Consider the following 25,094-nt stretch of genomic DNA (forward strand, 5'->3'; position numbering starts at 1 on the left):
GAATACTATTTTGGGGAGATGATGGTCCTTCATCCTAGAAATGTGTCCTGCCCAGCGCAGCTGTGTCCTCAATAGCATGGCCTCAATGCTGGTGATCCCTGCTTGCTCAAGGACAGCAACATTTGTCACATAATTAGTCCAGTGTATATTTAGAATTGTGCGTAAACAGCGCTGATGAAAGCGTTCAAGGAGTCATAGGTGTTGGCGATAGCTGACCCATGTTTCAGACCCATAGAAGAGAATAGACAGTACAATGGCTCTATACACACTGATTTTTGTGCTTTGCCTCAAGTGTTTGTTACTCCAGACTCTTTTGTGAAGCCTTCCGAATGCACTATATGCCTTTGCCAGTCTGTGATTGGTCTCTTTATCAATCTTGGCATCTGAGGAGATGATGCTTCCCAGGTAGGTGCTGGATGGACTTAAGCACAGATGTGCCTACAGTGATGTGGGGATGGTAGTGTTCTTCCTGTGGTGCCGGCTGGTAGAGAATTTCCGTTTTCTTCAGACTGACTTCCAGCTCAAAGAGCTCTGCAGCTGTTGCAAAACAAGATGTGAGATGCTGCAGAGCTGCTTCCATATGGGCAATGAGGGCAGTATCATCAGCAAAAAGCAGCTCACGGACTAGATAGTTTAGGGTCTTAGTGCGTGCACTCAGGCGACTTAAGTTAAACAGGCTACCATCGGTACGGTAGCGTATATAAATGCCGTCTTCTTCTTTGAGATCTGCCATAGCCCTTTGGAGCATCATGCTGAAGAAGATTGTAAATAAAGTTGGAGCAAGAACAAAACCTTGTTTCACACCATTAGTTATTAGAAAGGGCTCTGAGAGAGCATCGCCATATCTGACTTGGTCTTGCTGGCCTTCTTCATGTAGCAGGATGATCATTTGGAGGAATTTGGTGGGGGGGCATCCTAGTCGTTCCAGGATCTGCCACAGACCTTTTCTACTCACAGTGTCGAAGGCTTTGGTGAGGTCGACAAATGTTACATAGAGTCCTTTGTTCTGCTCTCTACATTTCTCTTGCAGTTGTCTGAGGGCAAATACCATGTCTGTAGTACTCCTATTAGCTCTGAAGCCACATTGGCTTTCAGGGAGAAGTTCTTCTGCAATGGCAGGAACTTGTCTGTTCAGCAGTATCCTTGCGAGGATTTTTCCAGCAATGGAGAGCAGTGTTATACCTCGGTAGTTCAAGCAATCCGATTTTGCTCCTTTTTTCTTGTACAGGGTAATGATGACTGCATCTCGGAGATCTGATGGCAGTTCGCCTTTTTCCCAGCAACTCACAAGGAGTTTGTGGAGTTTAACATGGAGTGCATGACCTCCATGTTTCCAAGCTTCAGGTGGAATTCCATCAATCCTGGCAGCCTTGCCGTTTTTCATCTGCTGTACGGCCTTAACAGTTTCTTCCAAAGTGGGGGCTATGTCCAATTCTTTCTTCATCAGTTGTTGTGTCATCTGTTGAATAGCTGAATCTTGGACTACTCGGTTGGCACTAAAGAGGCTTTGGAAGTGTTCGGCTCATCGGTCCAGAATGGAAGCTTTATCTGTGATTAGTGTTTGACCATCTGAACTGTATAGGGAGCTTTGGGTCTGATATGTAGGTCCAAACACTGCTTTAAGAGCTTCGTAAAATCCTCTGGAATCACCCAGATCTGCACAACGTTGTGTCTTTTCTGCTAAATTGATCCACCACTTGTTCTGAATGTCTCTGAGTTTGTGTTGGAGTTGACTACATGCGAGGCGAAAGGCTGCTTTTCTTACATGGCAGGATGGCTGGGCGAGGTGTGCCTGGTGAGCAGTTCTCTTCTTTGCCAACAGCTCCTGGATCTCTTGGTTGTTTTCATCGAACCACTTTTGTTTTTTCTTGAGGGAGAACCCTAAGGATTCTTCCGCAGACTGCAGGATGCTGTTTTTGATATGTTGCCAAAGCGCTGTAGGAGAAGAGTCTATAGGGTGGTCTTCAAGTTTTGTTTGCATATTTGCCTGAAAGTTGTTTCTCATGGCAGCTTGTTGAAGATTGTTGACTTGGAGTCTCCTCTTTAGGATGCCACCCCTCTTAGGTTTAAACTTAAAATGAAGATTCAGTTTACATCTTATGAGGCGATGATCTGTTTGACATTCTGCACTGGGCATCACTCGGGTATGATGGACATCGCGAATATTTTTCTGGTGCACTAGGATGTAGTCAGTGAGGTGCCAGTGTTTGGATCTGGTGCATCCAGGTTGTCTTCAGGCTGTCTTTCTGCTGAAACATGGTGTTTGTAATAGTCAGCTGCTGTTCTGTACAAAATTCTAGCAGGAGACGTCCGTTATCATTACAGTTTCCAACACCATGCTTGCTTAAAACACCTTTCCAGGCTTCGAAGTTCTTTCCTACTCTAGCATTGAAGTCACCTAGGATAGTGATTTTGTCTTCTGCAGGGACTTTTTGTATAAGGTGGCGTAGGTCTGAGTAGAATTTGTCTTTCTCTGCAGGGTCGGCTTGCATAGTTGGGGCATATATACTGAAGAGAACAACATGTGGGAGGCGTAAGGAGATAATGCGATCAGAGTGTCCTGTTGGCAGGGTTTCGAGTTTGGAGGTGATGGAATTTTTGATCATGAAACCTACACCTGAAAGATGTTTTTTCAGTTTGGGGTTTGCCAGACCAATAGAGTGTGTAGCCGGCACCGTGTTCTTTAAGGCTGCCTTCCTCGTGGAGACGAACTTCACTAAGAGCAGCGATGTCGATGTTAAGTCGTGACAATTCATGGGCTATTAGAGCAGAACGACGCTCAGGACGTCCACTGTCTGCAGAATCTTGCATGGTTCTGATGTTCCAGCATGCAAGCGTTAGTCTGTTTGCACCTTTGGAGGCTGGTGTGTGCCTTTGTCTCTTTGTCTTTGTTTGACCGCATCAGAAGATTCCCGTTGGCCGCGGCTAGCCAACCGGGTTGTTGGGGATGAGCTTTCTTTATGCCACCTTTTCTAGGCCCCTCTCCATATGGAGCAAGCAGTGCTCTCCTTAAAAAAGGCTGCTTGGTCATTCAGGATGCTGCCGAACAAGACTATCATCCCCGGTCAGTCTTGAGCGACCAAAGTCCTGAACCGCCTACATGCAGGGTTGGGTCTGCGGCTTCCAGTGCATCTTTACACCTGCCGTTTCATCCCTCGCCTATCGCTACAGGGTTTTTTCGGAGATTGGATGTGTCCTTTGAGCCTGTGCAATGGATTTTTCTGGTGGAGCGCAGCGTGTACAGAACTGGCCTAAACCTCTGGTTTAGAGGTTCGTCTGCTGAGGCCTTGACAAGCATGGACAGTGGCAGCGAGGTCCTCAGGTCGTAGGTTTGATTAGAGTTGCCTTCTCTGAGATGGTTGACCTTGCAGGGTTAGACAAGCACCATCTGCCCGGGTTTGGGATTAGAGTTTTCCTTCTCCTAGGATGGTTGCCATAAGGCTAGAGAGTCCATCCTGCCCTTTGGCGCTCTTGGTCAGACCCTTCGGTTGTGACCTGTTTGGCATGGGGGGCCCTGCCGGCGGCTATTATACCACCGCCAGCATAGCTCACAGCTTCATTAGGGTACGCAAGCCTCTTCCCACGACAAGGGGGCGTCAATTTCTTCTCCGTGGTCTCTGTGAATCATACAAATGGGTTTACTGCACCTGCGCAGAGCTATTCGGAAATTTCTGGAATCACTGGACAAAGTACACTTTGCAACTTTTAGCAACTTTTTGGCGGTAATTCCACCCACCCATTATAAGGTCCCTGCATTCCCGCTCTTTCCCCAGTCACTTTTTTCCGCTGCGTTAGCTGCTGTTTGGAACTTTGTGCTATTGTTAGCTGTGTTGGATCACTGGTTTTTCGACTCGGACTGTTTTTGACTTCGGTTTTTCTACTCTCCCCCCATGTTGTTGGACTCTCTGGACTGTTGACTTCGATCTTGGATTGCGATTCTGCTCGGTGACATGTCGCCTCCGTTCAAGAAATGCGATGTCTGCAGGGCTAAGCTCCCGGTACAGGACCCTCATTCCTGCCTCCTTTGCCTGGGAAGGGACCACGATCCTAAAGCCTGCTTACTCTGTAAGTCCATGTCCTCCCAAGCAAGAAAAAACCAGGAATCCCAATTGACCTCAGCGATTGCCCAAGGGAAGTTTCGGGAGGGAGACTCTCGTCCATCCTCTGCTCCTTCGGTATTAGCTACGGCTCTCCCAGTTGCGGCTCGAGATAGCCCTGCTAGTGCCCCACCTGCATTGAGCGCCTCAGCCTGTGGTTCCGAGGAACCTAGTGCTGATCTCGCTGTGGCCCATGGTTCCATCAAACCCAGTGTCACCTCCAAACCCGCCAAGCACTCTCAGAAAAAATTAGGGTCTGCGCATTCTGTTGCTGACTCGACTCCGGCCCGGGATGAGACAGCCTCCGGTGACGTGGCTATGACCTCCAAACGGGCGGCCTCTGATCACAAGTCCCATAAGGCGGCATCAACCTCGACATCAGGCTCCAAAAAGTCCAAGGACGGCTCCAAATCCTCCAAGGACCATTCCAGACCTTCCAAACTGGCTGACACGGGATCGAGGGCTGAGACCGGGGCGAAGGATAAAGCGGGCAAGACAGGACCGTCTTCTGGAGCCAAAGTCTCTGAACTGACCATCAACCCATTTTTTCCACCGGAGGACTAGCGTGATGCCCCAAGGTCTGCCAAGAAAAGGCCCTCTGCGGCTTCAACATCAGAGGCCTCGGCGTCGAAGAAGTCCAAGATTCACCAGGACCAACCCCACTCCCAGTTGAGATCGCCCCCTAAGAAGATAGCGGCTTCTGACCGAGACTCCCAACATTGGCCTTCTGCACACCGCTCTCCTCGGGACGATCGCCCTTCAGGAAGGCCAACTAACGTTGGTCAGTCCCCGGGCAGGGACAAAGCGACTTTGGTGCCAGGGCCTTCTGCTTCCACAACCGTCCCATTCCTGCACTCTGACGATGAGGATCTCCGCTCCACTCGGAGAAGGTCCCCTACTCCGGTCCCTCAGTTTCCGTCTAAGGACCGTGAAGATGATTCTGTCTTCTATGACTCTGAGACGGACAGGTACTTTATGGCGGTACTGAGGGAGGTAGCGCTGCTGAAGTTCACCTCCAAGCTCAAGCTCTGCCCAACTCGGACAGAGGGACGGACTCCGATGGATAAATGGGACGCCCAGGCCGTGTTCCTGAAGACGCCCTCCTGGATGCCCACGCGCCATCCCAAGGATCAACTCACAACAGTGGTTGATTCCGACGTTGCCGGCTCCGACTCTGATCCCGACCTCCTGCTTGACTCTGGTGGTCCTTCGTAACCAGAGATGTCCCTGCAGGGTTCTCCACAAGGGCTCCTCCAGCCGGAGCCGGCTTCACCGACTGACGACATCTACTCTTTCAATGAGCATGTTATTAAGATGTCTCGTGCTCTCGATATCGAGTTGGCATACCTGGAAGAGGAGGCCAAAGACCCGGTTGAACGTTGGTTCCACGGTCGCATCCAAACACTGCCCTCCATACCACTGCTGATGTCATTGGAGACTATTGTCAAGCATTCCTGGGACACCCCGTCATCGCTGCTCGGACTGTCCCGCAAGATAGAGTCCCTCTACTGGGTGTCTTCGCCCAACGCCCCATGGTTGGCATCTCATCCTCACCAGAACTCTGCGATTGTGGAAGGAGCTCAGCAAACATCGACCCACACACAGGCTTCGTCACCCATGGAGAAGGAGGCCAAGAAGATCAACGGTTTGGCCAGTAAGGTCTCCTCGGCGGCAGCCTTAGCACTCAAGGCGATTAACTATACTGCCTGTATGGGGGCCTGCGTCCAGACCCTGATGGAGGGAATCTCCCCCATTATCCAAGATGTTCTGGATTCTGTCCAGCGCACCCTAATGGAGATTAGGGACGAGACCCATTCTATTGGAAGCTGGCTCATCACAGCCTCCAGAAACGTTGCGGAATGCTCGGGCAGGGCCTTGGCGGCTTCGATCGCTCTACGGCGTCATGCATGGCTCCGAGGATCGGACCTCAACCCAAACGTCCGGGCCACCATAGAGGACATGCCTATAGATGACTTGGGCCTGTTTCATACTGAGACAGATGGCAGACTGAATAGGAAATTCAGATTGAAGGCGGCAGCTAAGAAGCATGGCATGTCCATCCCTTCAACCTCTCAGTTTTGGAGGAGACAACGCCCGTGGCAACAGCAAGGTCAGTCGCAAAGGCCCTTTTGTCAAGACTGCCAATTCAGCCAGCAGGGCACTCAGCAGCAGAGGTATCCGTCTCAGTCATCCTCTTTCTGTCGCAATTTTCCTGCTCAGTATCGTAAGAACAGCCGGCAGGATACCGACCAGGGTAAGAAGAGGACATGAAGATTCCCTGCGTGCTTCGTCCCTTCTCCTCTCTGCTTCTTAGACATTTTAAAGCCCTTCGCCATCACCTGGTCCTCCATCACTACCGACTTGTGGGTATTAAACATCGTCCGTAGGGGTTATGCCCTCGAATTCGAAAAGCTCCCTCCAACTGGAGCTTTCCTTTCCACCGTCCCCTCGGACACCCTTCTCGACGAAGTGTGCTCTTTACTTTTGAAGAGGGCAATTTCACCCATATCACCTGAACAGTTGTCCAATTCTTTCTTCTCAAGGTACTTCACAGTACCGAAGATGGATGGTGGAATCAGACCCATCCTGGACCTTAGGGGACTGAATGCCTTTCTGCAATACCGTCGCTTCCACATGGTAACCTTGGCTTCTATTCTTCCCTTGCTCCACCAGGACCTCTGGTTCGCGACGGTCAACCTGAAGGATGCTTACTTCCACATAGGAATTCAGGAATCCCACAGAAGATTCCTCGCCTTTACCATCGGCTCCGCCACTTATCACTAGAATGTTCTCCCCTTCGGCTTGGCCTCAGCTCTGAGAGTCTTCACAAAGTGAATGGCTCCAGTAGTGGCCTACTTCCACCAGAAGGGCTTCATGGTTTTTCCATACTTGGACAACTGGCTCTTTGCGGCTTCTTCGCAAGAGGAGCTGCGAGAGGCGATTTTCTTTGCCCTGAACTTTTGTCTTCTCTTGGGCTCATTGTCAACACGGAAAAGTCCCACTTGACCCCGTCCAAGCAGGTCAGATTCATTGGAACCGTCCCCGACTCCGAAGACTGTACCGCGTATCTCCCTCGGGACCACTTCCTAGCCTTGACCTTGGCGACAAAGGTCGTCCTAGCCCACAGGAGAGTGAGGGCCAGAGACGTCCAGGTAGCTCTGGGTCACATGGCCTTGACAACCGTCGTGGCTCCGTTTCAGGCCCCTCCAAGCGTGGTTCCTGTCGGTTTTCGATCCCATGACAGACCCTCTGACCAAGTGGCTTACGTACCGAGGCCGGTATCCACTTCCCTGCTGTGGTGGCTAGACTCCCACAACGTCTGCGTCGGCATGCCGTTTACTCAGCCTCAACTGCAGTTGACTTTGACTATGGATGCGTCCTTAGAAGGGTGGGGCGCTTATCTCCTTGACCTCTACATGAAGGAGAAGTGGACCCCACAGGAAAGGGTTCTCCACATCAACGCCCTCGAGATGCTAGCTGTAGGGAAAGCACTGAGAGCCTTTGAATCCAGCGTCTCCAATAAGGTGGTGCTGTTGAGGACAGACAATATGACGGTGATGTACTACATCAACAAACAAGGGGGCACCAAGTCCAGAACCCTCCTCGACATCACTGTACGAATCTGCGATTGGTGCATCCCAAGGCGTGTCCTCCAGGCGATCCACCTTCCGGGAGATGAGAATGAATTGGTGGACCAACTCAGCAGGGCCTCCTCAGCCTGTCACAAGTGGAGGCTCCACCCGGACATGGTAGGCGACCTTTTCTCTCGATGGGGGACTCCCCGAATCGACCTGTTCGCGACCGCCATCAACAGCCACTGTTCCCAGTTCTGTTCCTGGACGCGAGACGACAGATCTCTTGGAGAGGCATTCGGCTTTGCGTGGTCGGGGGAGATGCTTTACGCTTTCCCTCCATTCCCGCTGGTCACCAGAGTGGTGTCGAAGATGTCAATAGATCACTCCGATGCGATCCAGATCACTCCATGGTGGCCGAGGCAGCCGTGTTTCCCGTTCCTGCTGCACCTCTCCAACGACAACTTTCTCCGGTTGGAACCCCGTCCCGACCTTCTCACTCTCCAGAGCGGCCGCATCCGGCACCTGGACATCGAGACGCTACTGATTGTTGCATGGAGGCTTCGTCCCTAGCCGACCTACCTGATCCGGTTCGGAGGGTGATCCTGGCTGCACAAAAACCGTCAACCCAAAGGTCTTACGCCGCCAAATGGAAGAGGTTCCAGCAATTCCTTGCTGAAAGAGACCTTTCTCTGCATCGAGTGACAATGCCTGTGCTGCTGGAGTTCTTGCTGTCACTTGTGGATGCGGGGCTAACCTTCACGTCCATTAAGTGCTACCTGTGTGCCATTTGTTCTTATTTTCAGTATGATGGCAAACCTTCTTTTTTCAGGGACCCTCTGGTGAACAGTTTCCTGAGAGGTTGTAATAACCTCCACCCCCAGGTTTCGGTTCCGGCCCCAGCTTGGAGCCTGGACACTGTGCTGTCTGCTCTACAATCCAAGCCCTTTGAACCCATGGCTACAGCGGACCTGAGACTATTGACTTGGAAGACTGTCTTCCTTGTGGCCATCACCTCTGTCTGCCGTGCGGGTGAGCTTTGTGCCCTGAGAAGGGACCAGCCCTTTTTGAGGTTCCATAGGTACAAGGTGGTTCTCTGTACTGACATTACTTTCCTGCCGAAGATAGTGTCGGCCTTTCATATGTGTCAGGACATTGTATTACCTACCCTGGCATCGAACCCAACCACTGAGTTTAAACACAGTATGCACACTTTGGACGTTCGGAGGGCTTTGGCCTTCTACTTGGACAGGACCTCGGGTTCTAGCTGTTCCGAGAGACTTTTTCAGTGCTACTCAGAACTGAAAAAGGGACTGCCGGTATCAGCGCAGAGACTGTCGAAATGGGTGGCCGCCACCATCCACCTCCACCTATGAGCTGTTGGGCAGACCGATACCGGCTGGGGTACGGCCCCACGCAACTAGGGCGGTAGCGGCATCCTCCGCATTTTTGTCAGGGATTTCCTTGGAGGATGTCTGTAAAGCTGCTGTTTGGTCCCAGCCTTTGACTTTTATAAAGCACTACCGGCTTGACACTAGGGCCAAACGTGATGCAGCCTTTGGGAGGGCAGTATTGGTTTCAGGGTTACACTAATGACACTGCTCTCCATGTTCAATTGTTTACATTTGTATGGTTGTTTAACCGATGCTTGAGTTGTCAAGGAATTTTTAGAGTTTACATAAGCCCTTAATGACTTAATGGCCCCTACCTCATGGGTCAATTTCAGGTGTGTTATTCTTGACTGCTATATCACCATGCTTGCCTTGTGTTTGCACTATTGACACTGTGATTACCTTATCTTGTGCTATCCAGGTAACAAAAAGACTGACACAGTTTGCTTATTGGGTTCAGGGTTTATTGTTGAAATAAAAATGACACTGTTTGAACCTAACTTTGGGTTCAGGACACTCCCTCCGCCACTACCTTAGCTTGTCAGTCTAACCCATTTGTATGATTCGCAGAGACCGCGAAGAAGGACAGGTTGCTTACCTGTAACAGTATTTCTTCGAGTGGTCATCTGCGAATACATACAAATCCCACCCGTCCTCCCCTCAGTGTCCTGCTCTTATTGGCTCTTTCTATATTGCCTACTTGGTGGAAAAATTTCAGAACTTGGGAAAGAGCGGGAATGCAGGGGCCTTATAACGGGTGGACGGAGTTACCGCCTAAAAGTTGCATAGTGTACTTTGCCCAGTGATTCCAGAAGTTTTCGAATAGCTCTGCGCAGGCGCAGTAAACCCATTTGTATGTATTTGCAGATGACCACTCGAAGAAATACTGTTACATGTGAGCAACCTGTCCATATATATATAGAGAGAGAGATATTGAGTATAATATATCTTGATTTCAGTAAGGCCTTTGACAAGGTTCCCCAAGAAATTCTTCCAAACAGGCTAGTAAAATGTGGGCTAGACAAGGTAACTGTTACATGGATTTGTAATTGGGTAACCGGCCGAATTGCTATTCAACATCTTTATCAATGACTTGGATGACAGAATTGGGGGCATACTTATCAAATTTGCAGATGACACCAAATTAGGATGAATAGCTAATGCTCCAGAGGACAGGATCAAAATTCAAAATGACCCGAATAGACTAGAAAACTAGGCCAAAGTTAGCAAAATGCAAGTCAAAATGGAGAAATGTAAGGTACTGCACTTCGGGCAGAAAAATAAAATGCACAGATATAGAATGGGGGACACCTGGCTGAATGAGAGACTTGTACGTGTGAAAGGGATCTAGGAGTCCCAAGTAGACCATGTTGGACATGAGTCAACAGTGAGATGCGGCAGCTAGAAAGGCCAATGCGATTTTAGGCTGCATCAGTAGAAGAATAGTATCTAGATTAAGAGAAGTAATAGTGCCACTCTATTCTGCTTTGGTCAGGCCTCACCGGGAATATTGTGTCCAGTTCTGGTCACCACAATTCAAAAAGGATGCCGATAACTTGGAGCGTGTCCAAAGGAGGGTGACTAAATGGTGAAGGGTCTGGAAACCATGAAGCCCTATGGGAAAAGACTTAGGGAGCTGGGGATGTTTAGCCTGGAGAAGAAAAAGTTAAGAGGTGATATGATAGCCCTGTTTATATACTTGAAGGGATGTCATATTGAGAAGGGAGCAAGCTTGTTTTCTGCTGCTCCAGAGACTCAAATGCGGAACAATGAATGCATTACAGGAAAAGCGATTCCAGCTCAACATAACAAGGAACTCGAAGGCTTTCATGGTTGGCATCCATAATTTTTTGTGGGTTTTTCAGGCTGTTTGGTAATGTTCTGGAAGAGTTTATAAATTTCAGTTTTAAGGCACAGTACAAGGTGTTGGTGTTTACCTTTAAAGCCCTTAATTGCCTGGGTCCATCTTATCTGCGGGAACGCTTCCTTCCATACAATCCACCCTGCACACTTAGGTCCTCTGTGAAAAACGTTCTTCAATCAATAAAGACCAGGTTTACAAGGGTTACCCAGAGGGCCTTCTCATCGGTCGCTTCCAAATTATGGAATGCCCTGTCTGAGGACATCTGGAACATCACCAGTCTTGATAGCTTCCAAAGGACTGTCAACATGGATCTCTACCAACAGGCCTTCCCTGAATAATCCACTCAGTCTGCCATGGATACAGACTATGATAGAGAACACCCAAATTGCCCATCCCCTTGTCTCAGACTGGCTTGATTGTCAATTATTTTAACTGTTTTAATTGTTGTTGTTATTTACGATATTTTGTCATGGTCAACTATGAGACAAGGGGCCAGGCAATTTGGGTGTTCTCTTATCGTAGTCTGTATCCATGGCAGACTGGGTAGATTATTCAGGTAATGCATTTTAATATAATTGGTATTTTATATTGTATTTTATCTAATATTGTAAGCCATCTCAATCTTGTGGGAGTGGCAGCATATAAATAAAAATATATTATTATTATTATTATATGCAGAACTCTTTTTTCCAAACCAGTCTTCATATTTATTTCAGTGACAGAAAGATTCATATTTGTGTTTGTTCCAAATATACAGTTTTATTCCTTGGAACAATTTGAGAAGACAGAACACCATATACCTATCTCCAAACTTTTGTAAAATTCACAAGAACTGTAGAACTCACCCATTTATTACTTTTTTTTTTACAATTTCTAATGAGGGTAGAACCGCAACCTCCATCTTCTTTCCATATTCCTGATTTGATTTTCTTTCTATTCAGTAAACTTACTTTAGTGCTATGATAGGATATCATACTAGAGAGAATCATGTCTGAGTGAGGCTTTTTAATCCAGATGTTGCCAGTTTCCGTAGACTCATAGAATCCCAGAGCTGGAAGAGACCGCAAGGGCCATCCTGCCATGCAGGAAATCTCAATCAAAGTATCACCAACAGATGGCCATCAAGCCTCTGTTTAAAGACCTCTAAGGAAGGAGACTCCACCAAAATCTCCGAGGAAGGAGTGTGTTCCACTGTCGAACAGCCCTTACTGTCAGGAAGTTCCTTCTAATGTTGAGCCAGAATCTCTTTTCCTGGAGCTTGCATCCATTGTTCCGGGTCTTGTTCTCTGCAGCAGCAGAAAACAAGTTTGCCCCATCCTCAATATGACATCCCTTCAAGTACTTAAGCAGGGCTATCATATCACCTCTTAACCTTCTCTTCACCAGGCTGAACATCACCAGATTCCCCAAGTCTTTCCTCATAGCACATGGTTTCCAGACTCTTCCCCATTTTAGTCACCCTCCTTTGGACACGCTCCAGTTTCTCCAAAATTCTTTTTGAATTTTGATGGTGTCCAGATGGGGTCTAACCAAAGCAGAATAAAGTGGGCACTATTATAATTGCTAATATATTTATATCATGTTACATTTAGAAAGTCAACAGTTCACGGTTTTGGGGAGTTACGGTTTTGCTTGTTTACTAAGGTAGCACACCTAAGAATGGGGCATCCATCTGTAGTTTCTGGATTAAATATTTATTTAAACAAAATATTTTGCAATCTATCAAGTCCCCACACAGCTTGAATCTTAATAAAGAATGACAGAATTTATACTCTATTGATGTAATCTTTAAGAGCAAAATCTGATTTATGCACATGTGCACATATACTTCATACATACTATCTAATTATTTATGTTTTTTTTTTTTCCTTTCCTGGCAGTAATCCAGTCCCTCATAGCACTGGTGAATGATCCCCAGCCCGAGCATCCACTTCGGGCTGACCTAGCTGAAGAATACTCTAAAGATCGTAAAAAATTCTGTAAGAATGCTGAAGAATTTACAAAGAAATATGGTGAAAAGCGACCAGTGGACTAAAAAAAAGTGACCAAGTTGAAGTCAACAATGTGTGTAAGAAGACCTGGAGCAGTACATTTCAGACTCATCAAAAAGCAGGACACTATGGAAAATTGACAAGTGCCACCTCTTGGTGGTAACTTGTGGCTTTATTAACTTTCTACAGTTTCATAATCAAAAGTGGCCTAGGTAACCTGTAAAAAAAATTAAAAATTTTAGAAGTTCTAGTGCTGCTTTTCTTTGTTCAAAATCACTGCTTCAGTACACTTTAACAGAGGTTGTATCTTTTTCTTGTCAGAACTTTAAAAAAATACCTTAGAATTTTAATCTGCTGTTTAACATTCCAAAGATTGCAGATGTTATTTCTTATTTTTCTTCCTTTCCTTTTTTTAAATGGTATTTCTGTCTTCTTTCCCTTCAAAACCCAAACACTGGTATCTTCACGAAATTAGATTGTCCCAGGAAAAAGAGACAAAGAGGAAGAGAAAGAATCAGATTGTTAGGCTTTCTCTTAAATGTTGTGTTCTGCAGTTTGAAACATAATTCAAGGTTTCTCATGAGATAAAAAATCTACTACATGAACTCTGTAGTAGAACTGAGCACCATTCCTATCTACAGTTACTTCAAGAATATTTGATAAGTGGGTAACCCAAAAATTGGTATGTTTGGAGGATTATAATATGCTTCTGAAAAAAATATACAGGTTATTCTGTAGCAAAGAAATAGGATTTTTTTAACTTTTAAAAGTATTTTTATTAAGCTATGCAGGGTGTGTAGAATAAATAATTACTCAACATAGCATTACAAACTCAAATGGAACAATTTTAAATTAGGAACCAGGATATACCAAAATGAAAACATCTCCCATTTTACCCCCTTTTGTATGAGAAAGTTACAGAAGGAATACTTTCTGGAAACCTTAAATTTGGAAAACCAGATTTCTGTCATTAGAATTTCTCTTACAGGATGAAAATCTTCCCCTAATAATGATTGTCCAGTCATCATAAACAAGCAATTTTCATTGAGCTGCAAATGGCCAATAGTCAGATAGGTATGGTGATCATATTTATAAAATATTTTTATGAAACTTTCAATTCTAGAATGAGATTACTTGATAAATTTTATTTCAGTCACAGGACTGCTTATGTAAGTAAAGTTTGTTAATATCTTTACATTTTATTAATAATATTTTAAACTGCTTCACGGATGGATGCCTACAAGTGACTTCCTAGATTTCTAGTTTCATGTCTGATTCGAGAAAACATTTGGCCGCTATGAGATCCTGAGAGACAAAGAAGTACCTATAAAATTGTTCAAAAGATTGCATTAGTAAATCCTACCATACACAGGTAGATGACAAAAAATGTCATTGTCACTGTGTTTGTCACATTGAGGCTAATAGAGCAGTAGAAAATATCCAGGAGTAACCATGTTGGCCCTACAGCAGAATAATAACAGCATCAAAAGTCCACAAAATGGTGACTGGGCCAAATAAAGATGAATAAAATATATTATATAATCCTAATGTTGCTTCTTACACTGGCTTCTTGATCAGGCAAACATGTTAACAAGGTTGAAGCCTGGATTCTTTAGCTAATGCAATTTAAATTTTATTGCCTGGACTTTACAACTCTATATCCCTGATGGCCAAAGAGAGGAGTGGTTTATGCCTGCATTGGTATTACTCCAGAACATCTTAACTGACAACAACAGAAACACCCTGTCAAAATGTAGAGCAGCAGAAAAAACTTGTATTTTAATGTTTTGTATATCCCGTTCCTGTACTAAAAGTTTTGATTTCAAATAATTAAAAAAAATGTTTAAAGATGCTTCATAACCCAAAATAAAGAAGGATTTTTCCACTCTTTGTATGTTAAATAGGAAGCATCTCTGTTTTAAGTGTTCTCAAGCAAATTCTTTGGTAGGCCTTTAGAGTGAAGAAAACTACTTTTACTTAACGAACACTTGCATTTTCTAAATATAGATGTGTTCAGGCTTCATGAACTACCATAATTTTGTTTTTGGTGTTTTCATTTAAGAAAGTTGGTTTGTTTTATGCCCTGCCCACACATATTCAAAATAAACAAAAATGCACATGAAACTGGTTTATTTAAATCTTGCATCTCATTGTAGGATTCTTGAATCATCTGCCAGTTGCATCTGTTGGCATGGTTACATCCTTTTCATATACACAGCTCTATACCTATGTATGTGTCGTTCTTGTTACTTTCATAGTGCAAAATCTGCCTCCTTGCATTCTTGTTTGTAGATAAATACCAGTGTCTTTAAATTGAAAATCTCTCAGATCAAACTGAACATGTGTGAACTTGTACTCTGAAAAAAGAACAGAAGAATGTAAGTAATCCAAATAACTGTTGTTAAAAATTCATAGTTGTCCAGTGCTGATGCATAGGAATAGTTTGTAGAGTGTAAAAGAAAAACATTGATAGCCTATATCATACTTAGATACTGTCATTACAATGAAACAATCATTTCTGCTTCTGGGAGCTGATTCACATGTTTTGTATGTTCTATTGCAATATATTTGGACTTCTGGGTCCCATTCACATTATGTAATTATTACACTGTGATTCCACTTTAACTGCCATGGCAACATCCTATTTATTTATTTATTTATTTATTTATTTATTTATTTATTTGGAATATTTATTTCCATTTGTTCAGTCACAAAGGGTTTCAGAGCATTTTACAGATTGCTATGTAATCTTATAAATTACATCCTGTGGAATTCTGGGATTGGTAATTTAGAGAGGACTAATTAGAAACTCCCTACAAGAGTCCCAAAGGAAGCTAATACTATATATGGTTGAATTACAAAGCTGGAAATATTCAGAGATAGTAGAGATTCAGATCTTTCCTGTAACACAACCATCATCTTTATAGTGCTTCCTCCTTATGATTGATGCTTTAAAAGCAAAACCGGCTACCTTTTCAGAGATACTTGGTTTGGTGCCCCCTAGTAACAAAATGTAAATCAGAATCATAGTTTGATAACAATCCTAATTCTTTGTATAGGGCATTTCTTATATCTATAAATTGGACACTCCAATAGGTAATGAGATAGGTCTTCAACTGTGTTGGAACCACATGGGCAGACTATTTCTTCCCACTTACCTTTCTTCCCCTGCTTACTTATCATTGCTGCTGCTGTCACTGCGGGAAAGGCCGGGTGCTGGTGTTGGAGGCCTTGAAGGCATCTGGTGCAGCTGCTTGGCCTCCTCGCCACCACTGCCACTGCCACTGGAAAATCCGGGTGGCGATGGCAGTGCTGGAGGCCAAGCCTTGGCCTCGTCACCACTGCCATAGAAGAGCCGAATGGCAGTGTTGGAGGCCTCTTGACCCCCAACACCACCATAATCAGACCTTTCCCTCAGCAGTGGCAGCAGCGAGGAAGGCAAACAGCAGTGCCAGAGGCCTTCAAGGCCTCCGGCACCACCACCCAGCCCTTCTATGGCGGCAGTGAGAATGCTGAGGCGGCAAGGAGGCGAAGTGTCAGTGCTGGAGGCCTTGAAGGCTTCTGGTATGCTGTTTGCCTTCTTCGCTGTCACCACCGTGCAGGAAAGGCCCAGTGATGGTGGTGTTGGGAGCCTTCATCCCTTCAGAGTGTTTATTTAATTAATGATTCACTGTCTGCTGGCCTGACACTGAGTGATGTTCATTTGCCTTTGGTGAGTCCTGATTTTTCTGTTTTTCAGGACTGGTAGCCAAAGTTTGTTCGCTTTAAGGGTTTCTTATTTCCTGTTGAAGTTGTCCAGGTATTTATAGATTTCAATGGCTTCTCTGTACATTTTGACCTGATAGTTGTTGGCATGGTCCAGCATTTCAGTGTTTTCAAATAGCATATTAGGCACAGGATGGTTTATAATATGTTCTACTAATTCTTGTTTTTCTGGTTGACCCAGTCTGCAGTGTCTCTTGTGTTCCTTGATTCATGTTTGGACACTGTGTTTGGTGGTCTCTATGTAGACTTGTCCACAGCTGCATGGTCTGCAATGTTTCTACACTAATGCCCAGAGTATGGGAAATAAGCAAGATGAACTTGAACTCCTAGTACAGCAAAGCAAATATGATATAATAGGCATCACTGTGTAAATTTACAGCGCTTTATAAATAAAGGTTAATCATCATCATCATCATCATCGAAACCTGGTGGGATGAGTCTCATGATTGGAATGTAGAAACAGAGGGATATAACCTTTTCAAGAAAAGCAGGCCAAACAAGAGAGGAGGAGGAATAGCACTATATGTCATGTACATTTACACCAGTGCAGAGATCCAGGATATCAATACTGGAAGCCATGTGGAGAGCATCTGGATAAAAATTAAAGGGCAGTGTAACAACAAGGATGCTATGGTGGGAGTCTACTACAGACCCCCAAGTCAGATGGAGGAATTGGATGATGCCTTTCTAAAACAGATGACCACCCACTCAGAAAGAAGAGATGTAGTAGTGATGGGTGACTTCAACTATCCTGATATTTGCTGGAAGTCAAACTCAGCCAAATCCTCAAGGTCTAGCAAATTCCTCACTTGCCACGAAGACAATTTCATTGTCCAAAAAGTGGAAGAGGCAACGAGGGGGCCAGCTATTTTAGTTGTGATCCTAATCAACAAGGATGACTTGGTTAATCAGATGCAAGTGGTGGGCACTATCCATGCTCCCCCAATATGAGAACGAGTGAAGGCACCTATTGGTGGAAAGTGTTACAAAAGAAATTGGGAGTGAAGTAGATCCACGGATGGGCAACTTGAATTAGCTAATTCTTCTTTGGAGCAATATTTAAGATGCTAAAATAATTATTTGCAGGAAAATTGGTATGATTTGTTGCCACATGAGGCAATAGTTTTCAATGGAACAATTAATTAGGGTACAGGACACTCACTCTTTGAAATCATCTATAGTTATGAACCAAATATGTTGTCATCACTGGGGACTGAGCCATAAGATCCACTCAGTGACAGAATGGATTCTGGTGGAAACAGGCTAGTAAAATGTGGGCTAGACAAGGTAACTGTTACATGGATTTGTAATTGGTTGACTGGTCGAACCCAAAGGGTGCTCAACAATGGTTCCTTTTAATCCTGGAGAGAAGTGACCAGTGGGGTCCCACAGGGCTCTGTCCTGGGCCCAGTGCTATTCAACATCTTTATCAATGACTTGGAGGACAAAAATGGGGGCATACTCATCAAATTTGCAGGTGACACCAAATTAGGAGGAGTAGCTAATACCCCAGAGGACATGATCAAAATTCAAAAGGACCTGAATAGACTAGAAAGCTGGGCCAAAGCAAATGAACAAAATGAAATTCAACACGGGGAAATGTGAGGTACTTCATTAACTATGGAAAACTGAAATGCACAGATATAGGATTTTGGGGGACACCTGGCTGAATGAAACTGCATTTGAAAGGGATCTAGGAGTCCAAGCAGAACGTAAGTTGAACATGAGTCAAGAGAATACTGATGCAGCAGCTAAAAAGATCAATGCAATTTTAGGCTGCATCAATAGATGTATAGTGTCTAGATCAAGGGAAGTAATAGTCCCACTCTATTCTGCTCTCGTCAGGACCCACCTGGAATATTGTGTCCAGTTCTGGGCAAAACAATTAAAAAAGGATGTGGAGAAACTGGAGCTGTGTGTCCAAAGGAGGGCAACTAAGATGGTGAAGTGCCTGGAAACCATGAAGCCCTATGAGGAAAGGTTTAGGGAGCTGGAGATGTTTAGCCTGGAGAAGAAAAGGTTAAGAGGTGATATGATAGCCCTGTTTAAATATTTGAAGGGATGCCATATTGAGGAGGGAGCAAGCTTGTTTTCTGCTGCTCCAGAGACTAGAACGCGGAACAATAGATGCATTACAGAAAAAGAGATTCCACCTCAACATTAGGAAGAACTTCCTGAGAGTAAGGGCTGTTCGACAGTGGAACACAGTTCCTCAATGGAGATTTTGGTGGAGTCTTCCTCCTTGGAGGTCTTTAAACAGAGGATGGACGGCCATCTATCAGGGATGTTTTGATTGAGATTTCCTGCATGGCAGAATAGGGTTGGACTGGATGGCCCTTGGGGTCCCTTCCAACTCTATGATTCTATAGCCCTTCCACCATTTTGGTGGCATCCCTTTTCTTCTCACTTGAATCCATTGTTCCATTTTGTTCTATTCCATTCAGAAGAGCACAAGCTTGCTCCATCCTCAATGTGGCATCCGTTCAAGTATTTAAACAGGGCTATCATGTCACCTCTTAACTTTCTTTTCTCCAGGCTAAACATCCCCAGCTCCCTGAGTCTCTTCTCATAGGGCTTCATGGCTTCCAGACCCTTCACCATTTTAGTCACCCTCCTTTGAACACTTGGCTCCAGTTTCTCAATGTCCTTCTTCTTCGTGGTCTCTGCGAATCATACAAATGGGTTTTACTGCACCTGCGCAGTGCTGTTCGGAAACTTCTAGAATCACTGGGCAAAGTACACTTTGCAACACTTAGAAACTTTTTGGCGGTAACCCCGCCCCCCTCCTATAAAGCCCCGGTTCCCGCTCTTTTCCCCAGTTCCATTGTTCCGCCGCGCTTGGCTGTTGTTTGGAACTTCGCTCTCGTAGCTTTTTCGGAATCACTGCTTGGTTTTTGACTCGGACTGTCTTGGACTTTGTCTTTTTGGATTTCCCCCCCTACTTGACCAATCGGACTGTCGACTACGCATTTGGACTCTGTTTTTGGCTCGTCGTCTTCGGATATGTCGCCACCCTTCAAGAAGTGTGACGTCTGTGGGGGTAAAGTCCCTGTCCAAGACCCTCATTCGTCCTGCCTTCTTTGCTTAGGGAGAGATCATGATGCCAAGGCTTGCCAGTTATGTAAGTCCATGTCCTCCCAGGCCAGGAAAAATCGGGAGTCCCGCCTGACCTCCGCTATTGCCCAAGGTAAGATCCGGGAGGGGGACCCCCGTCCTTCGTCTGCTCCCTCTGCATCCACCGCGGCTCCCCCGCCTCCTGCTCAGGCCAGTCCGGCTAGCGCTCCACCAGCCCTGCCCGCCCAGGAGACCGGGAGGTCCGAGCATGCCCCCTCGGGGGCCCGGAGCGCCTCTAAGTCCAGGGCTCCCTCCAAGTCTGCCCATCATCCGGAAAGGTCTGCCCAAGAGGAGGCGACGTCTTCTAAGCGGGCGACCACTAGCCATAAGTCCCACAGAGCGGCCGCTTCTCTGGATGCGAGCCCCGACAGGCTCAAGGGCGGTGACAAACCCGCCAAGGAGGGCAAATTGCCTAAGGAGCGCTCTTCGACCACCAAGGCGAGCGGCTTGGGCCCGTCCACTGCGACTCCCGATACCGGCGTCCAAGCCAAGACGGGTACAAGGGTCACTGATAGCCTGATCCCGTTCTTCCCTCCTGACGCTCCGCGGGGCTCGGTTTCCTCCAAGAAGAGAACTTCGTCCACGATCAGTTCTACTCCGGAGGTCTCAGCTCCGAAGAAGACTAAGTCCCGGGACCATCCCAAACCCCGCTTCGAGGTCGGGACCGGCAAGGAAGACACCCGGGGCCATCCTAAGCCCCGCTCCGAGGGCGGGACCGACAAGGAGGACGCCCGGGGCCGCCCACGCTCTCGATCCCGATCTCCGCGATCTAAGGACCACCGGCCGGCGTCCTCTGACCGACGAAGCACTAGGGGACGCTCCCCACACAAGAAGTCCGTCGCTGGGGATATCCCCACTGCTGTGGTGCGCCATCCCCCAGTCGCTGAACCATCAACGTCAGCTACCGCTTTCGATGTTTACTCTGATGAGGAGGAGGCCCGTCCCCACAGAAGAAGATCTCCGACTCCCTCGCCAGGGAGGGACCTCGATCCTGACGAACACTTCTACGACTCGGAGTCTGACAGATTTTACATGGCTGTTCCCAGGGACGTGGCTATGCTGAAGTTCCCGTCTAGAGACCTTCGGGGTCGTGAAGACAAGGCATCTTGCACCTCAGTGCGCCCTCGCTCTCCTCCGCGCCGTGCTTCTACTCATCCCAGATCAGAGACGGTGGTGCATACCATCCCTTCCGATTCGGAGCCTGATTTTCCTCCTGAACCCGAAGTTCCTTCGGATGATGGCGACGGGGCTGATGACATCTCCTTGAGCCTCCATCAACCTGATCCCGCTTCGCCGACCGATGACGTGCGCTCCTTTGCCGAACACGTTATTAAAATGTCCCGCGCCCTGGACATCGAGCTGGCCTATCCCGAGGAAGCGGCCAGGGATCCAATCGAGCGTCGGGTGCAAGGCCGAGTGCAAACCCCGCCGTCGATACCGTTTTTGCCATCCTTGGAGTCTCTTGTCAAACGCTCTTGGGATGCTCCTGCTTCTCTCCTGGGACCGCCTCGCAAGATAGAGTACCTCTATAGGATGTCATCCCCCAATGCCCCCTGGCTGGCTTCCCACCCTCGCCTCAACTCCGCTATTGTTGAAGGAGCCCAACGCATCTCTTCCCAACGTCAGTCTTCACTCCCGTTGGACAAGGAGGCCAAAAAGGTAGATGCCCTCGCGAGGAAGGCATACACGGCTTCGGCGTTGACTGTCAAGGCGGTGAATTATACCGCCTGTATGGGGGCTTATGTACAGACCCTCATGGAGGGAATCTCCCCTATCATTCCAGATGTCCCTGATGAGGCTCAACGCACCTTGGCGGAGATCAGGGATGAGGCACACTCGATCGGAAGCTGGCTAATTACAGCTTCCAGGAACATGACAGAGTGCACCGGCAGAGCCATGGCAGCCTCCATCGCCCTGCGACGTCATGCCTGGCTCCGCGGATCGGACCTTAATCAGGGTGTTTGGTCCGCGATCGAGGAAATGCCCATTGACGACTCGGGTCTCTTTCATACCGACACTGACGACAAGCTAAACAGGAAGTTTAGAATGAAGGCGGCAGCTAGGAAGCACGGCATGTCGGCTCCAGACTCTGCTCCGTTCCGAAAGCGGCTCCGCCCCTGGCACCACCAACAAGGTCAGTCCCAGAGATCATTCTATCAAGACCGCCAGTTCAATCAACAGGGCTCCCAGCGGCAGAGGTACCCGTCCCAGTCCTCTTCCTCCTCTGGTTGTCGGCCTTACCCTCCTAAATATCGCAAGGCCCGAAGGCAAGATGCTGACCAGCCTAAAAAGAGGGCATGAAGTCCCCTCGCGCACTTTGTCTTGCCTTGCCCGTATTTTTTGAACATCCTCAGGCCCTATGTCACCGTGTGGGCCTCGATCACTTCCGACTCTTGGGTCCTAACCATCGTCCGAAGGGGCTATACCCTCGAGTTCGAAGACCTCCCTCCCACCGGAGCGTTTCTTACCACTTCCCCCTCGGACACCCTTCTCGACGAAGTGCGCTCTCTCCTTCAAAAAGGGGCCATATCTCCTTTGCCACCAGAACTGCTGTCCAAGGCCTTCTTTTCCAGGTACTTCACGGTACCTAAATCAGATGGTGGAACTAGACCCATTCTGGACTTAAGGGGACTCAATTCCTTTCTGCGGTACCGACGCTTCCGTATGGTGACTCTAGCTTCTATTATGCCTTTGCTTCACCAGGACCTTTGGTTTGCAACGGTGGACTTGAAAGACGCTTACTTCCATGTGGAAATTCGGGAGTCCCACCGAAGATTTCTCGCCTTCGCCATCGGCTCCGCTGCGTACCAATACAACGTCCTTCCGTTCGGACTGGCCACGGCTCCGAGGGTCTTCACGAAGTGCATGGCCCCGGTGGTCGCCTATCTTCACCAAAGAGGCTACAGAGTCTTTCCATACCTGGACGACTGGCTGTTGGCAGCCCCCTCGCAGGAAGAGCTTCAGGACGCCATCAGCTTCACACTGGACCTTCTGGCGGACTTGGGACTGGTCGTCAACCTGGAAAAGTCCCACCTGGTCCCAACCAGGCAGGTCCGGTTCATAGGCTCCATCCTCGACTCCGTCACTTGCACCGCATATCTTCCTTGGGACCGCTTTCAAGCTTTGACAGTCGCGGTACAAGCCGTTCGGGCCCAAAGGAGAGTGAGGGCCAGGGACGTCCAGGTAGCCCTGGGACACATGGCTTCTACTACGTTTGTCACTCCATGGGCAAGGTTGCGTCTGAGGCCCCTGCAGTCGTGGTTCCTGTCGGTCTTCGACCCCATGTCGGACCCTCCACACACATGGCTCACCGTACCGAGACCCGTAGCCGCTTCCCTACTGTGGTGGTTGGACTCCCACAACGTCTGCGGCGGCATGCCCTTCACCCAACCTCAGCCACAGTTGACTTTAAAGACGGATGCGTCGATGGAGGGCTGGGGCGCTCACCTCTTGGACCTTTGTGTAAGAGAGAGGTGGTCCCGTCTAGAGACTACCTTTCACATCAATGCATTGGAAATGCTGGCCGTGGAGAAAGCTCTCAGGGCCTTCGAATCCAGCATCACAGACAAGGTGGTCCTTATCAGGACAGACAACACAACTGTGATGTACTATCTCAACAAGCAGGGAGGCACCAAGTCAACGACTCTCCTGGACATCACGTTGAGAATCTGGAATTGGTGTATCCCGAGGGGCATCCTTCTCCAAGCAATTCACCTGCCGGGAGACGAAAACACCTTGGCGGACCGCCTCAGCAGGACCGTCTCGACCTGCCACGAGTGGAGACTCCATCCGGAGACTGTCTGCGACCTATTTTGTCAGTGGGGCAATCCCCTGATCGACCTCTTCGCAACGGCCTCCAACAGCCATTGTCCCCAGTTCTGTTCCCGAATGCGACACGAGAGATCCCTCGGAGACGCGTTCGCTCTCGATTAGTCCGGGGAAATGATCTACGCTTTCCCCCCGTTCCCACTGATCACCAGAGTGGTTTCCAAGATGTTGCAGGACCACGTCGACGTGATCCTCATCACGCCGTGGTGGCCGAGGCAGCCGTGGTTCCCGTTGTTGCTCCATCTCTCCAACGACGAGTTTCTCCGGCTAGAACCGCGACCGGACCTTCTTACTGTCCAGGGCGGGAGAGTCCGACACCCAGACATCGACTCGCTCCCGATGGTGGCATGGAGACTCTATTGACTTCGCTCCCGCAGTCGGTACGGACGGTGATCCAGGCTGCACAGAAACCGGCGACGCAGAAATCCTACGCCTCCAAGTGGAGAAGGTTCCTGCGTTTCCTTGATGACAAGCACCTTTCCCCAAACCAGGTTACGTTAGTAGACGCGGGCTTGTGTCTCACGTCTGTGAAATGTTATTTGTCTGCCATTTGTTCCTTTTTTCAATATGATGGCTTGCCTTCCTTTTTCAGGGAACCCCTTGTTAAGAACTTTCTGAAAGGGTGTAACAATCTCCACCCACAGGTTTCTCCCCCGACACCCGCATGGAGCCTGGACGTTGTACTGCCCGCCCTCCAGTCTGAACCCTTTGAACCCTTGGCCACAACAGACTTAAGGCTACTCACTTGGAAAACAGCCTTCCTTGTGGCCATAACTTCTGCCCGCCGGGCAGGTGAACTGTGTGCTTTACAGAGGGATGAACCCTTCCTTCGGTTCCATAAGGACAAGGTGGTTCTTCGGACCGACATTACCTTCCTTCCTAAGGTAGTGTCATTTTTTCATATGTGTCAGGACATTGTTTTGCCTTCCCTAGCCCTGAACCCATCCACTGCTGAGGAACGTAGCTTACATATGTTAGACGTTCGCAGGGCTTTGGCGTTCTATCTTGACAGAACTTCGGTTTCGAGCCGTTCCGAAAGACTCTTTCAATGTTACTCGGAACCGAAGAAGGGGCTACCGGTGTCAGCCCAAAGACTGTCCAAATGGGTGGCAAACACCATCCATCTCTGTTATGAACTATCAGGCAGACCGGCACCTACCAGAATACGCTCGCATGCGACTAGGGCGGTTGCGGCGTCTTCTGCTTTCCTTGCGGGCATCCCCTTGGGGGAGATTTGCAAGGCTGCTGTCTGGTCCCAACCATTGACGTTTATAAAGCATTATAGGTTGGACACCAGGGCCAAAAGGGATGCAGCCTTTGGGAGGGCTGTGCTGGTCTCAGGGTTGCATTGATTGTCTTTCTGAGGTGGTTCGTTATAGTGTAATATAATACATACACTTTTTCCATCCTGTTGTATGTGTTGGGATTGGTCTCGCATGACCTTGCGTTCCCTGTCAGGTTCTGTAATATGT

At 47.7% G+C, this 25,094-nt stretch overlaps 1 protein-coding gene across 1 annotated transcript in view; it reads left to right on the plus strand.

Annotated features, from left to right (window-relative positions):
• The window catches only part of LOC149278881 (ubiquitin-conjugating enzyme E2 L3), a 101,610-nt gene extending 86,187 nt beyond the window's left edge, over positions 1 to 15,423 (plus strand). Inside the window, exon 4 of the mRNA XM_089501623.1 lies at positions 12,805 to 15,423. Coding sequence (XP_089357749.1) covers positions 12,805 to 12,959 — 155 coding nt within the window. The 3' untranslated portion in view covers positions 12,960 to 15,423. The remainder of the gene's footprint in view (positions 1 to 12,804) is intronic.
• The last annotated feature ends 9,671 nt before the right edge of the window (positions 15,424 to 25,094 follow it).

The sequence above is a fragment of the Sceloporus occidentalis genome, unplaced genomic scaffold (assembly GCF_023333645.1).
Source record: "Sceloporus occidentalis isolate IW3139 unplaced genomic scaffold, rSceOcc1.0.p SCAF_177, whole genome shotgun sequence".
NCBI lineage: Eukaryota > Metazoa > Chordata > Lepidosauria > Squamata > Phrynosomatidae > Sceloporus > Sceloporus occidentalis.